The sequence below is a fragment of the Pseudopipra pipra genome, chromosome 21 (genome assembly GCF_036250125.1).
Source record: "Pseudopipra pipra isolate bDixPip1 chromosome 21, bDixPip1.hap1, whole genome shotgun sequence".
NCBI classification, from domain to species: Eukaryota; Metazoa; Chordata; class Aves; order Passeriformes; family Pipridae; genus Pseudopipra; species Pseudopipra pipra.
The window spans coordinates 10,031,628-10,046,143 of record NC_087569.1 but is presented as its reverse complement, the minus strand read 5'-3'; the positions used below and the strand labels follow the sequence as shown (position 1 = coordinate 10,046,143).

Sequence of the window (14,516 nt, the reverse complement as noted above, 5' to 3'; positions counted from 1 at the left end):
TTCAGAAGCACCGAGCTTGCACTGAAGAGCACGGAATTCAAATCTGCAAAGGGCCGGGGCCTCCGGAGCGGAGCCCCGGGAGCGCCGAGGGACACGCTCGGCCTCCAGCACGGGAATGGCTCCTGAGCTCCCCCCAAAGCCCCTGGGGAAGGGATGGGAGCATTGACAAAAGGACAGGCTCTCCTCCCTCCCTTTTAGAGCCACTGACCTAAACTGAACCGTATCACATCGCTGCCCAAACGAGCACGGGATAAACTGTACAAGGACCTCGTTACCAAATTAAAGAAAAAAAAAATATCTGAAACCCCCAATCACTTGGCAGACATGTTTTTCTTACAAACCAAGCCTATTTGGTGAAATTCTAATTTCAAATAATTGATTCAACAATAAACCAGCAGCCTAGACCAGAAGCACAAACAGCAGTATTTGTCTTGCCCAGATAAGTAGAAATTTGGAATAAATAAATCACCCATTCCTTTGCTTATATAAATGCAAACCAGAGCAACAAAACATGGCAATAGTACAAAAGACAAATAAATGAGTTAGACACGGAGCCCAGGAGTTTAAGAAGTCTCCCCTGTATTTAATAAAGCATGAATTATTTTTTTTAGAAACACTAACAGATCCCTTGCAGATAGTTTTTATCTTTATACTATTATTATATAAGACATTTTGTGTTTAAAGTGAACTATTGCTTCATCTAGTTGGCCCCTCTGCTGGGCATAGAAATTAGGTAGTGAACAAAATCAAAAATCACCATTGAATATTACAAACATACAACTTTAAAGCATTTTGAGGTTGTGGGTTCCCCCCCCCCCCCAGTCCAAAGAGATAAATAATGGAATCACTGGGAATGTAGAAGTCTGGGGTTTAGCGTCAAATTCCGTGTCTGCATGAAATAAAAAAGAAGCCTGAGCCACGGTTAGTTGAGAGACGAAGGAAAAGATGCAATTACAGATCATCCCATTCCATCAGCTCAGCTGGTGGAAAACATTGGAACCAGCGACTTTTCAGAACCGAACCTGACTCTTTGTTTCTAACACACGTCAAAGTCCTCCTGGAATAAGTGAGACTTTTGCTTTTGAAGAACTGAATGCTTAGGATTCTGCAATGATTTCTAATTAAAACATGAAATCTGGCATTTCACAAGGCTCTAGAATTTTTCTGTTTCATTTTTCTCCGAGAAAATGAGTCTCTATCTAGTGCAAAGAAAAATATTCTCCCCCTCTGCCCTTTAGAGAACTTCAGAAAGACCAAACGCTGTTAAACAATTGACTTTGTCTCAGCTCTAAAGAAAAAAAAAGGATTAAAATTACTTTCAGGACATTGAGGTTACGCTGTGTTCAAACCATCCAATTAGGAAAAAACCCCCCCAAAATTATCTTTGGAGAATTAACTAAAACCGGATCAATTATAAACCATATCTTTGCAAGCATTTTACATTCACAACACAATTTTGTTTACGCATCAAATAAGCATTTTGAATGTTTTCTCTTAGCACAGACCACGAATAACTGAGGATATTTAATAATTTGCTTAGTTTCCAATTTTAAAATTCCATGTACAGCCTAACAGGGTATTTGGACCTCGACCACTGAGCCTGGAGATGGAAAGAAAGGCTGGAGCTGCCTCTGGCCGCTCCCTGCATCGACACCAGGGTTTAGGCTCCTACCGAAGCAAAAGAGCTCTACAGGACTATCAGCAGAGTGGATCATTCTCTCTCAGGGCTATTTTACTCAAGAGAATCAATTTCAAAAATTGCTCAAAACATCGAATGAAACACAAGTTATCTAAACATCAGATTTTCTAATTTTATTAAAAACGCACAAATTTTATCCAACATGTTTTCTTTCATACAGTGAATGGTCTAATATGCACTGGAGGTCACACAAGCTTAGGTTTATTAGAACAATAAAAGACATATGAGAAATTTAATATATAAAGAAAAAAGTAGCAGCTGTTGACTGCATATTTGACCATAAAATTTAAATATTTTGGACTTTTATTTTAAAGACACAAAAATAAAACCTGTGTGGGTCTATATAAGTCATATTAACAATTCCATGAATGTTCAACAGGACTAAAAATTAGCAAAGATGTTTGTTTGTCTTTTTTTTTTTTCTTTTTAACCTTGTAACACTTTTTAAACACCTTCTCGGGTTGCTGGTGCAAAGCACCTTACAGTATTTGTGCTATATATTTACTTTATTTGGCAACTGTCTGGGTTTTGTGGATTTTTTTTCTTTGCCTTCTGTAAACAACACCTTTTACAAACTAGCACAGTGAACCACAAGCCCTGCAATCTGTTAGAACATCTACAGAAAAGAAAATGAACTATTTTGGTTGGTTGCTCAAAATCTTTTGCTTTTGAACAAGAGGTTTTTCTAAAACAGGATTTATTAGTAAAACATTGAGCTCCTGAATTTAACATTAGACGTAAACAGTTGACTGTTTTTAGTTCAATAGAGTCTTTTTGTTTAGCTTTTCTCTCTCTGTGAAGGTAGAATACTTTTTGTTTGTTTGTTTGTTTTTTCAAGTCATTTTCGTTAGAGGTCTGGGTGGTGACCTTTGCTATGATGAGGAGGTTTTGTACGTGTAGCTTTGTGAAGGTAGAAGAGTTGGTGCTGAGGGCTTAATATTTAGTATTTGCTATTTTTGGAAAAAAAAAAAACAAAACAAAAAAACCAAACCAAAACCAAACCAAAACAGCAAAGAAAAAAAAAAAAAGAAAGGAAAAAAGAAAAGTTGTCCCACCTGATCGTCAGCAGGCTGAAATGGCTGAAGCTAAAAAGAGTTTCTTGTTGTCGAACTTTCTGAGAGACAAAAATGAACAAACAGATTCATAATGCCAGAACCATCCTTAACCGGGACCGCTAGAGAGTTCTTGAAGCTTTTTTTTTTTCCCCTTTTCTTTGACCTTTCCTTCATTCAATTATCAATTTCTTATTTTTTTTTTTTTTTTAAAACGAGAAGTTTCTAAGGATTGTGGCTCTTAGGATGACATCCAACAGGGTAAATCAAACTCACGCCATCCTACGGTAATGGCAGCACTTTACTGTACAGCTTCCCCAGTTTCTTTGTCAATGGTACAAAAAAAGTCCCCTCGCTTGTTTGATACAACCATAACATGGAGATTGTCCTGGTCTAGAGCAAAGCTTGCCTTGGAGCGATTGGATTCAGTTCGTTCCCAAGGTAATATTGTCTTAGGGCAGGAGAGATGTTATATTAATTCATTTCTGTACACCATAACAATAAGCAGACTAGATGATCATCACTTACTTAAGACCCAGTTCGTTTTAAAGCTACCACACAGCTGCTTCGTTCATTTCTGGAGGGTGGGACAAGTGATTGCCGTAGTTAGCACCACCGTTGACGGATATCGACGAAAAGGGGGGGCTGGGGCCAAAAACTTCCGCGGACATGGAGTGCAAGGACCCAGGCAGGTTGGGTTCGGGGCTGGGCGAGTCTCCCGGGGGGTGCGACATGATGTCAGTGAAGCGCTGAGCCTCACTGGAGGGGTGATGTCCGGGCAGGGGGTGGTCCATGGCCCCCAGCGGGGTGCCCGACGGCCCCGAGGAGGGCACGAAGGGGAGATCCACGGGGGTCTGCGCTTGAGACGAAGGCGGTCCTTGCGGGAAGAAATCGTAATTGCTTCCAGGGCCGTAATACTCGCTCTGATAATCTGGCGGACAAGGAGAGACAGAGGGAAGGTAACAGGCGGGCACCTGAGCGGGAACGACGCGGGAGCGCTCCCAGGGCCGCGCGGCTGGGGGGCTCGGGGTGTCACCCACGAACCCGAGGGGAAACTGGTTCCTGGGCTGGCCGGGCTCTGGCAGCCCTGGGACTCCCTTCCCGCAGAGCAGCGGAGGCACCGACACGAGCCGGCATCCCAAAAACACCGGGGGAACACCGCGGTCCTGCTGGCAGCGCCGCGACGGCCACCCCCGGGAGAGGGAAGTCCCGTGACAGGCGGGGAAGCCGAGCGGGACGGCCCCAGGACAGCGGGACGGCCCCAGGACAGCGGGACGGCCCCAGGGCAGCCCCAGGGCTGCGGGGCAGCGCTGCCGGGAGCTGAGCCGGGAGCCTGGCGTGTCCCCCTGGTGTCCCCGCGGGTGTCCGTGCATCCCGGCACGGGGTGTCCGCGGGCACAGGGGGTGAGGGGCCGCGGGGGGGGGAGCGCGTTACCCACCTCCGTAGAAGGAGAAGGGCCCGTTGGGGATGAGCTCCCCGGGCTCCAGCCGGTCCACCAGCGGCCGCATCCTGCGCGGGCTGCGGAAGAAGGCGTGTCGCCGGGCGCCCAGCGCGCTCAGCTGCTTCATCCGCCGCTCCTTGGAGCGCCGGTTCTGGAACCAGACCTGCGCGGGCGGCGGGAGAGGCGCCGGTCACGGGAGCCGCGGCATCGGGGGTCCCGCTCACGCCGCCACCCTGCACCCCCCTTCCTCTCCGTTCCCATCCTCATCCCCACTCCAGGGTCGCGTTTTTCCCCTTTCCCCGTCTCTTTTGCCGGTGCACCCCTAGCCCAGCTCCTTCTCGTTCCAAACGGGGCCAAACCCACGCGTGACGGCGGCCCCGCTCCCCGCCGGCTGCAGGTCAAGAATGATTGAGTTAATTCTTATTACCCTGACAAGATTACTGCTAATTACCCTCACACTGAGCCTCTCCAATCTAACCTCGCCTTTAATGGTCCTTTAACCCCCCATTACCCCAGCGCTGCGGGTTTATAAACCTTTTAATAATTCCAGCGCATTGTCATTCTTATTTACCCATTAACCCCTCACATTTCTGGTTATTAATTTCGAAACTACTTTCAGCTTCTTCAGGATTTTTGAGAATAAACCCGCGGCTCCCGGGAAGGAGCCGACGGGCTGGGAAGCACCGGGAAGCTGCCGGGGCACCTCGGTAACAACGATTTAAAAGGTCGGCGGGGCTTTCTCCAGCCCTGCCGTGCGGGGGGTGCCGGGCACCGGCCGCTCCTCATCCCTGCATCCCCAGAGTCGCATTCCCGCATCCCCCGGAGCCGTGCCCGGTGCCCGGAGGCGGCGGTACCTGGATGACCCGCATGTTGAGGCCAGTCTCCTGTGCCAGCTGCTCCCTGATGTGCCGGGTGGGTTTTGGGGTGGCCGCGAAGGCGGCTTTCAGAGTCTCTAGCTGTTTGGCTTTGATGGTGGTGCGAGGTCCCCGCCGCTTGGCCCCCAGGTTCTGGTCGTCGTTTTCGTTGCTGCCCGTCTCCTTGTCGGACACGTTGGCGCTTTCCGAGTCCTTGGCGTCGTCCTGGGAGGGGTCTTGAGAGTCGGGGGACAGGCTGGGGTCACTGCCGGTGGTGGCTGGGGGAGAGCAAACCGGGTCATGGTCAGCCGGGGGCGGCCAGGGGGAAATAACGACCATGACGGACAGGCCGCAGTACGACAGGGGAGAGGAGGGGAGAGGAGAAAAAAGGGAGAGGAGAAAGGGAGAAGAAAAATAAAGGAGAGACAATGGAGAGGAGAAAGAAATGAAACGAAAAGAAAGGGAGAGGAGAAAGGACAGGAGAAAGAAGAGAGAGGAGAAAGAACAGGAAAAAGAAGGGAGAGGAGAAAGGACAGGAAAAAGAAGGGAGAGGAGAAAGGACAGGAAAAAGAAGGGAGAGGAGAAAGGACAGGAAAAAGAAGGGAGAGGAGAAAGGACAGGAAAAAGAAGGGAAAGGAGGAGAGAGAAAAGAAGGGAGAAAGGAAAGAAAAAAGAAGGAAGAAAGAAGGAAAAGAAGAAAGAAAGGAAAAGACGGGAGAAAGAAGAGGAGAAAGGAAAGGAGAGAAGAAGGAAGAAGAGCATCTCATCCCAAGGAGCAGCCGGGGCTGAGCACATCCCAGCCCGCATCACCCGGGCCACGCTCCCTCACCTGAATGCAGGCTGTTTTCTTTGGCAGTATTGCTGTTATTTAGGTAATCTTCTTTGCAGACAAACTTGTTCTCGTCTATGATGTAGAGCTCCTCGCCGGTGGAGAGTTGCTTGTTACACATCATACACGTAAAACAGTTCAAGTGGAACACTTTGCTCCGCGCCCTGCGGACCAGGTCGCTGGGGGAGATGCCCTGGGCACAGCCCGCGCACTTGGTCCCGAAACACCTGCGGAGAGAGGCCGGGCAGCGGGTCAGCAGCGCCCGCAGAGCCGCGGGGCCCCGCGCCCCTCACCGCGGCCTCCGCTCGCCCCGCCTGGCCGTGCAAAAACGCAATTAAACAAAATACGGCGTCCCCGCGCGGAGGGCTCTCTCTTCCTAACGAGGGAATTCTTGAAGCTGTATTTTTTTAAAAATAAAAATCAAATCGACCTGGGCAGCGGGGCTGCGGGACTGATGGACCCCGGGGCTGCGCTGCCCAAGGTGTCCCCCGCGCCCCGACACCGCGTTAACGACGCTCTAATAAGCACCACGCAGAAATTCCATCCGTTCCGAACGCTGCTACCGGCCCCGGCCGGAGGAGCCGCCGGTGCGGGCAAGGCCAGCGCGGGGACCGGGGGGACGGCGGGGCCGGACCCGCGGCGGGGCCGGGGGCCTCCCGAGTCCCGCTCGGCCCCGCGGGGCTCTCGGGACCGGGGCAGGGCCGGGCCGATCCCCGCGGAGGAGCGGCGGGCTCGGGGCAGTGCCGGTCCCCGTGCCCAGGAAGAAGCGGCTGCGGGGCTCTGGCCGCGCGTTGTGCGGGTGTGCTGCGGGGTTCTGCGGCCGCCCCGGCCCCGAGCCGGTCCTTGCCCTCCTCGCCGGAGTGCGGCGGCGGGGCCCGGCCGGGCAGCGGCACCGGTGGCCGCTCCGAGCCCGGGATTGATCCCGGTGCCGGGATGCGCGGGGGAAGCGGCGGCGAGAGAGCGTCGGCACCCGCTGCCCTCTCCATCCATCCGGCGGGGAAGGGTCGCTGCCCTCCGGGGCAGCCTGGGCTCGCTTGGACGGGAGGCGATGGGCCCGCGGAGCGCCCGCACCGGGCCCTCCCCGGCGGCACCGGGCCCAGGCGTGCGGGGAACAACGCGGGACTCCGACCCGGACAGCGCCGCGCTCACGGCCGCGGAAAGCCCCGGCGGGGTCACCCCGGCTCCCAGCATCGGGCCCGGGACGCCCCCCGCACACCCCCCGCCACGGGCCCGCAGCACCCCCGCACCGCTCTGCCCGTCGATAGTTGGAGAGGAACTTTGGGGAACTCGAGATCGGCCCGTCACCGACACGCACGGCCCGACGGGCCCTTCCCCGGGCCCGACCCCCGCCGCCGGTCACCGGGAGAAATAACAGCGCTTCGAGACGTTCCCGTGTCACGGGGAGGGAAGAGGCGCTTGTGGGTCCCGCTGACAACGGGGGGAAACAGCAGAAATAAAGAGAAAAAAAACGGAGATGAAAAACGGATGGAGAGGAGCGGCAGGGCCGGTACTTACCGAAAGAAGTCGTTTTTGCAGTAAAGCTTGCCTTCTCGCGAAAAGCATTTCTCTGTCAAATTGCATTTACATTCACAGCACTGAACACACTTCACATGCCAAGCCCTGTCCAGTACATTCAACAAAAACCGGTCCAAGATCGGCCTTTTGCAGCCTGCACAGTGAACCATTGTCTTTGGTTAGTTCTGAGGGGGGCAGCGGTTTCCCAGGTGTCAAGAAAAAAAAGATTAAAACAACAATTTTTTTTTTCAAAAAGATGACAACACCGGCGTAGGTTTGCTTTTTGTTTTGTTTTTTTTTTTTTTTTCCCTCTCTCTCTCTCTCTTTTTTTTTTTTTTTCTGTGAGTGTATGTGTTTGTTTTAAAAGCCTTGGAGAAGTGAAGGAGGAGAAAAAGAAAGGGAGGAAGAAGAAAAATCTTCGTTCGAGTGTCCTAGGAGGGGTACACAGGAGAACCCCCCACTGCCCAGCGCTTCGACACAGCCGTAGGATCCCGGCCGCTACCAACCACACGGATAATAATAATAATAATAATAATAATAATAGTAACAATAAAACAATAACGGCTATAAAGATCGGCGTTCAGAAAAAAATAAAAATTAAAAAATTAAAAACAAAACCGCCAAAAAGCGAGCGTGATGAGTTTTTCTCGGGTCTGAGGTAGAGCAGTCAGGAGTCAAAGTGCTTTTCCCAAAGAGAAATCAAAGGAGGAAAAAATATAATAATAACAATAATAATAATAATAATAATAATAAATAACGAGCCGGGACATGGAGAGGCGGCGGCGGTCAGACGGGCTGTGGCTGCTGCCGCGGCGACATCGCCCTGACGCGGGGTTGGGGACACGCGGGGACGGGGACACGCTCCGCCGCTCCTCGCTCCGCCGCTCGCTCTCGCTTCTCTCCCTCTCCCTCGACGTCTCGGCGGCCCCGTCCGTCCGTCTGTCAGTCCGTCCGTCAGTCCGTCAGTCCGCCAGTCAGCCCTACCTACCCCCGCGCATCGCTACCCGCGGCGGCCGCCCGTGTCCCCGCCGAGCCGGCGCGGCGTGGCATGGCCCGGGCGGTGTCGGTGTCGGTGCGGAGGGCCCGGGGCGGGCGGGCCGGGCCGGGCGGAGGGCGCGGGGCAGAGGGGCGGCCCCGCCGTCCGGCCGCGCTGGGGGCTCTGCTCATGGTCCCGGCGCCGCCGCCGCCGCAGCCTTATGGACCGCGCGCGCACGTCACGGCCCGGCCCGGCCAATCGCCGCCGCCGCAGCCGCCCCCCCGCGCCCGCCGCGCCCGCGCCGGACGGGGCGTCCGCGCCCCTTTATAGGAGCCGCCGGGGCGCCGCCGCCGCCTCCGCCCGCGCCGGCCCGCCGGCCGACCGGCACACCGACAGACACACCGACAGACACACCGACAACACCGACCGGCACACCGACAGACACGCCGACCCACCGGCACGGCGACCGGCACACCGACGGCCACCAGAGCCCGCTGGCAGCGGTAGGTTCGTGTCGGTGCGCGGATGAGGAGACGGCGGGTGCGAGGAGACGGGGCGGCTCGATGGGGTCTGGCACCCCCCGCACAGGGTCACGGGTCCGGTATAGGAGCGGCTCGCTGGCGAGCGGCGGCGAACGAGATCCCGGTGTAGCGGGGCTTCCCCTGTCGCGAACGGCGCGGCCCGAGGGCGCGGGGGCTCCCGCGCTGCGCAGAACTGAGGAGAACCCGCCTGTCCCGGGAGGAGCGCTGCGGTGCGGCCGGAGCTGGGCCCCGTGAGCTCCGACGGGGCGGCGCCGGTGGGGAGGGGGCGGCGGGCCCGGGGCCCCCCGGCCTCCGAGGGCAGAGCGAAAGCGCCGGTCACTTCGCGGTGGTTCCGTTACCGGCGCTCGCAGTGCCCGTCCCGGGCCGAGGAGCACCGGCTACCGGGATGGACTTTTTTTTTGGGGGGGGTAAATAAAGATTAATTCGCTTTTACCTTCCAAGGGTCGGTCGGTACCGGGGCGGTGCGGAGGGACGAGGTTTCTCTTTCCTTTACGCTTTCCTGGCCGGCGGGAGCCACCGCTCCGGGGAGGTGTCACCACCCGGTCCCGGGCCCCGCCAGCCCCGAAGCCGGCCCCGCACCGTCCCCTCGGGCCGGCTGAGCCTCCGCCGGGGAATTAGGAAGGGAACGGCGGATTGAACGGCCCCGGCGTGCCCGGGGTTACACACACGGTTGGCAGCCGGGGCTGAGCGCGGGGGTCGGGGGGGCCCTCCCCGGAACCCGCAGCATCCCCCGCCTGTACCCACCGACCGCGCTCTCTTTCACGTCTGTTTTCCTCATCCTTGAGGAAAAGAAAAAAGCGAGGGAAGGAGAAATTGGAAGATAAAAAGGAAAAGGAAGGCAGGAAGCCCGCTCCGCGCGGGGGGCAGCCGGACGGGCGGGAGTGCGGAGCCTGCCCGGTCCGGCAGAGCCAGTTCCCGGGGCTGTCCCCGGGCCGAGACATCGCCTCGGAGCTCCTGCGGGTGTTTAAAAGCCCGGGGGCTGCGTTCACGATATCATCTTTGCCCCCCTCGCAGGTCCCCCCTCGCGGCCATCCCCTCCCCGTTGGGGCGCGCACCGGGCGCGCAGGGTTCCCCCCGCCCAGCTGCTGGGCCGCTCTGCCGCCGCTCTCGGGGATCAATAGAGCCCTGGGCTCCCCCCGCCCGGTGCCCCCGCACATGGGCCGCTTCTCATGCGGAGCCGCGGGGCCGGGGCGGGCGGGCGGCCCCGCTCCGCCGCCCGGGAAGGCGACAGCTGCGGGCAGCCGTCAGGGGAGCGCGACCCTCGGCTGCGGCCCCCGGTGACATGTGTCGGTGGGGATGAATGAGGGGAAGGAGATGAGCATCTCGTGTCCATCAAGCACCAGTTTTTCACAGCGATTTTTTTTTTCTCCTTTCCCAGGCGCTAGCGAAAGCATCTGGTTCTCCCCTGCTCCCCGGGGGGCACAGACCGCTGCCCACCCCCACCTCCCCGGGGGTCCGGGGTGCCCCCGCACCGCTGTGATTATCGCGGGGCTCTGCCCGCCCGCCCCGACACAAGCAACCCCCCCAAAATCCCGCCCGGGGGAAGTGGCAGCACAGACGAGGGGGGCTGCTCCCCCCGGCCGGAGGGGGCAGTGGGTGCCCCCCATCCGCCTCACCCCCCAACGGGAACCCCGACCCAGAGCAGGCGTTTGAGAGGAGAAAGTGCTCGCGCTTGTTTCCAGCAGGATCCGAAAATCAAACCCCGCTATCCCCAGGCTCCCTCGAGTCTTCTGTGCCCCCAGGACACTCGTGTCCCGGCGTGGGGCACCCACGGGAGCCCCAGACGGAGGGGAAAAATCCCCCAAAGCCACGGGGATGGGCGGCACAGTCCCCTCCTAGGGCCGGGCCTCTGAGTCGGGGTGGATTTTTTGTTTTTCACTGCATCTCGCAATTCGCCCAGATCCGTTCCCGGCCGGGTCCGAGCCCCCAGCCCCGGGCGGGACCGACCCCACCCGTGCTCAGCAGAGAGCCGGCCGGGATGTTCCAGAGCAACCTCGCTCGGCCTCGGTGAGGGACATTAGAAGCGTACAAAAAGAAAGAAAGAGAAAAAGAGGGGCATCAGAAGATGTTTTTAAAAGGAGAAAATTAAAAAGTAAAAAAAAAAAAAAATAGAGAAAAAAGGTTAAAAAAAAGAGAGAAAGTAAAAGAGTAAAAAAATAAAAGAAAAAGGAGTGAAAATAAAAGACTAGAAAAAACAGACAAAAAAAAAAAAAAAACCAAACAAAAAGCCCAAACACAAACTCAAATTCATTTTAAATCTAATAGAGAAGGAGGGGGGAAAAGTCCTTTTCAGGCGAGTTTAAATTTGCATTTTATTGGTGTCGTTCCCGTCTTTTTAGTTAAACATCACCCTGTTTATCATCCCCCTTTCCCCACCGCTGCGCTGGGTAATGGGATTTCTCTCTCCTTTACGGTGCACCGGTGCCGTACAAACACCGGAGCCCTCTCGCCGAGGACCACCGCGGTGCGTTGCGGGGCATCCCCGCATCCCCAGCTGCTCCCTCCCTCCAAACCAGGCAAAAACTTCCCTCCCACGCGCTCGCAGGCACTTTCCACCATGTCCCTCCCCCGACAGCATTAAGTTTTCCCCTCTTTCCCTATTCATTTTTAATTTGATTTTGTTTTTTTTTCCCCCGTCCTTTTTAACCTTTCACAACGACCGCGCACGGGATCGGGGATGAGACCGCGCTTTGCGCGACCGGCGGAGCCGGTGACCGGCAGCATCCCCGCCGCGGGGGGAGGCCGGGGGAGGCCCTGAGTTCCCGTTCCGACCCCTCCGCATCCCGGTGGAGCCCTGCCCGGGGTGCGGGGGTCGCTCCGAGACGCCGCCGCGCTCCCCTCCGGGAGCTGCCGGAGCGCCCCCCGCCACCCCGGGCAGCGCCGCGGGGGGACAGCCCGTGGAGAAAGTGGGGGTCGCATCTCTCACCCCCCTCCCCACCACTTTCCCCCGCAGAAAGAGCGCCTCCGCCTGATTAAATATATATGCGGTTAATGCACTATCCAAATATTGAAGTTAAGATGTAATTAAGCCTGTAGAACATCCCCGCGCAATAAACCCCATGGCTGGACAGGATCCGTCGCCAGGTTTGTTTTAAAAGAGCTTTTTAAAAAAAAAAAAAAAGAAGAAGAAGAAGAAGAAAGATCTTTAAATTATGTATTAGAGGGTCCCAGTTTATCCTGCCACACTCGGGTCGATGCTGAGGGTAAACACGGCACTGTGTCCCCCCGGCTCCGCTCGCCTTTCCCTTTTCTTTTATTTCTTTTCTGTTCATTTTCCTTTTTCTTATTTATTTTCCTGCCCCCCTCCCCCGTGATTAGCCCTCCCGGGTTTCTTCCCACGTCGCTAAATGTTGTCGCTTACACTCCAAGCTCATGCATTGTTTATGCGAAATATAGTTAATAAATAATTACAAATCCGAGGTGTGCGGCTCTGCCTCTGACTGACGGGAAAGTGGCCGGGAAGGGGCCGGTGGTGGCCGGGGGGGGGGCCCCGAGCCCGCCCGGGAGCGGGGCCCGGCGGGGCAGCCTGGGGGCCTTCGGGGCGAGCCCGGTGGGGGGTGCGGGTGTGTGAGAGCTGAGCGGGGTCCTTCACGTTGTTAAAGGGCGGATAAAAGACGAATAAAAGAGAAAAGAAAGAAAAGTGAAGTGGTAGCGGGGGCGGGGGGGGGGCTATAAAAAAAGAGGGTGAAGCGAACCCCCGGAGGATGCACCGCTCCCGGCTCATCCATCTTCATTGTCTCCGTGTGTGCAAAAGCAACTCCAGTCTAAGGAAAAGCCACTATCAAAGCCATGGCTTTATTTTATATCCTATAGATCAGGAGGGAGGCAAAGCTTTATTTTCGCCCAGAGACAGATATTTTATTTCTCTCTTACGGTTTTATGTGTGAGAGATGTCAAAAAGGTAAAATAGATTGCTAATGCATAGGCAAAACGAAGCTGTTTTGGCATGCTCTGTGTCAGGAGGGCTCCCAGGGAGCGCGGGCTGGGGATTTAGGGCTGATGGGGGACTCGGGGGGATTCTGCTAAAACATCTCTCTCCATAAATCCAGCCGCGTGGTCAGCGCGAGCGGCAGAAGGAGTTTTAAAGGGGAAGAGTTGGGGCGCGGTGGAGCAGAGCGGGGACCCCCGCGACCCCCGGCCCCGCCGCCCCCGGCCCGCCCCGTCCCGTCGGGGCTCCGGGGGGTTGCAGCGGTTGTTCCCATCGCTTCTCCCGGCGGAGCTGCGGCGCTGGGGACCCCTCGGCGACGCTGCCGGCGGCACAAAGCGCTCCCGGCTCATCCCGCCCGGCCAAGACGAGCCCCCACCACCCCCCAAACAGCCTCCTCGTTTTTTCTCTCCCAAACAAGCACCCACCCCCCCACATCGGTCTAAGCCCCGGAGCGGCGGCTGCTCAGCATCTGCCTCCCCGACCCCGGCAGCGGATCTGCACGGACCTTTTCCAAAGTTAAAATATATCTCCCCAAGCTGCAACAATTTTCATACTTTTTGACCTCGGGGATTTACTTAGCACGTTAAGTTCAAGGCTCAGAAGCCCAGGGCTATTACTCATTTAGGCACTCCCACCACCAACACTTTTCACCACATATTTTATCATTTGACTTCCTGGCTTAAATTCATGTTATGGCAAATAATGGATGGTAATACTTTCCCCCTTCCCCATGTTAATTGTCTTGTCTGACAGCCTCCGCATTTGAAGTGATTTAAAGCAAACAAGGGTGCAGCGAGAGCAGGAGACAAACCAGCACAAAACCTCTGCGGGAGCCCTGCGGCTCCGGCTCTTCCCTCCCAGGTTGGGGGCTGGATCCAGAGCACAGCAAAGCCCCTCCTAAAGCGTCGCCCAGCTCTTGCTGGGGTCACTGCCATGCAGAGGCTGCTTCCCCCCAGTGCCCTGCAGCCCCCGGGGTGACATGGGGGGGGGGGCTTCGGGCCTGCCTTGGGCCCCTCTGGCTCTGTTGCCCAAAATATTGCTTCCTGGAGGTGGCTGAAATGGGAAATCAAACCAGAGCGCTATTTGCAAATTAAAAAAAGCAAGGTGTAGTTGATTAGCAAATTAATTATTTCAGTACCCCCAGGATTATATTGTTTTTCTAAGTTCTGTGGGCCTGTGTAATTTACTAATTTCACAGTCGCTGAACTTCCCTGGGAGTGAGAGGCAACCTCCCCCACCTCTCTGACACGTCCTCGGGATCCTGCGTGGAGGCAGCGGCTCCGTCGGCAGTGTCAGAGGGAAGAGGGTGCCCAGACCTTTCCCTCTGCTCCTGCCACTGACCTGCTGCCTGACCCTGGCCAAATTCTTTGTTTCTCTTCTTTCTGAGGTGGACAGTGCCTTCCTTCCCAACAGAAGCAGCTCCTCCAGCTTAGAAAGCAGTAACCACAGAGGTTTTCCTCTACCCAACACTATCACTGGCTTCCTGTATCCGTATGGAGAAAGGGCTGCTGCGTTACTTGTCCTTCACAAGCAGCTGGAGAAGAGAATTCACGGCCTAAAAGGGTTTTTGTCACCAGCAGAATGTCAGTTTTTGGTGTCTGACACCATCATCACACAGACCATTTGGGGAAAATAACTGAAATCCAAACAAACAGGACTATGCCAAAAAAAGGCAGGGAT

At 55.8% G+C, this 14,516-nt stretch overlaps 1 protein-coding gene and 1 long non-coding RNA gene across 2 annotated transcripts; one reads left to right on the top strand and one right to left on the bottom strand.

Annotated features, from left to right (window-relative positions):
• Positions 1 to 562: 562 nt before the first annotated feature.
• LHX1 (LIM homeobox 1) lies at positions 563 to 8,552 on the bottom strand. The gene is made up of 5 exons (XM_064678079.1): positions 7,391 to 8,552; positions 5,876 to 6,102; positions 5,047 to 5,324; positions 4,190 to 4,355; positions 563 to 3,682 (listed from the first exon to the last, which is right to left on the bottom strand). Exons 1-5 carry the CDS (start codon positions 7,558 to 7,560, stop codon positions 3,303 to 3,305), a joined length of 1,221 nt encoding a protein of 406 aa, XP_064534149.1. The 5' UTR covers positions 7,561 to 8,552; the 3' UTR covers positions 563 to 3,302.
• A 149-nt stretch (positions 8,553 to 8,701) lies between these two features.
• Positions 8,702 to 12,327, top strand: LOC135425618 (uncharacterized). Its single transcript, XR_010435669.1, has 2 exons — positions 8,702 to 8,869; positions 10,287 to 12,327. It is a non-coding gene; the product is annotated as an uncharacterized LOC135425618 (long non-coding RNA).
• The last annotated feature ends 2,189 nt before the right edge of the window (positions 12,328 to 14,516 follow it).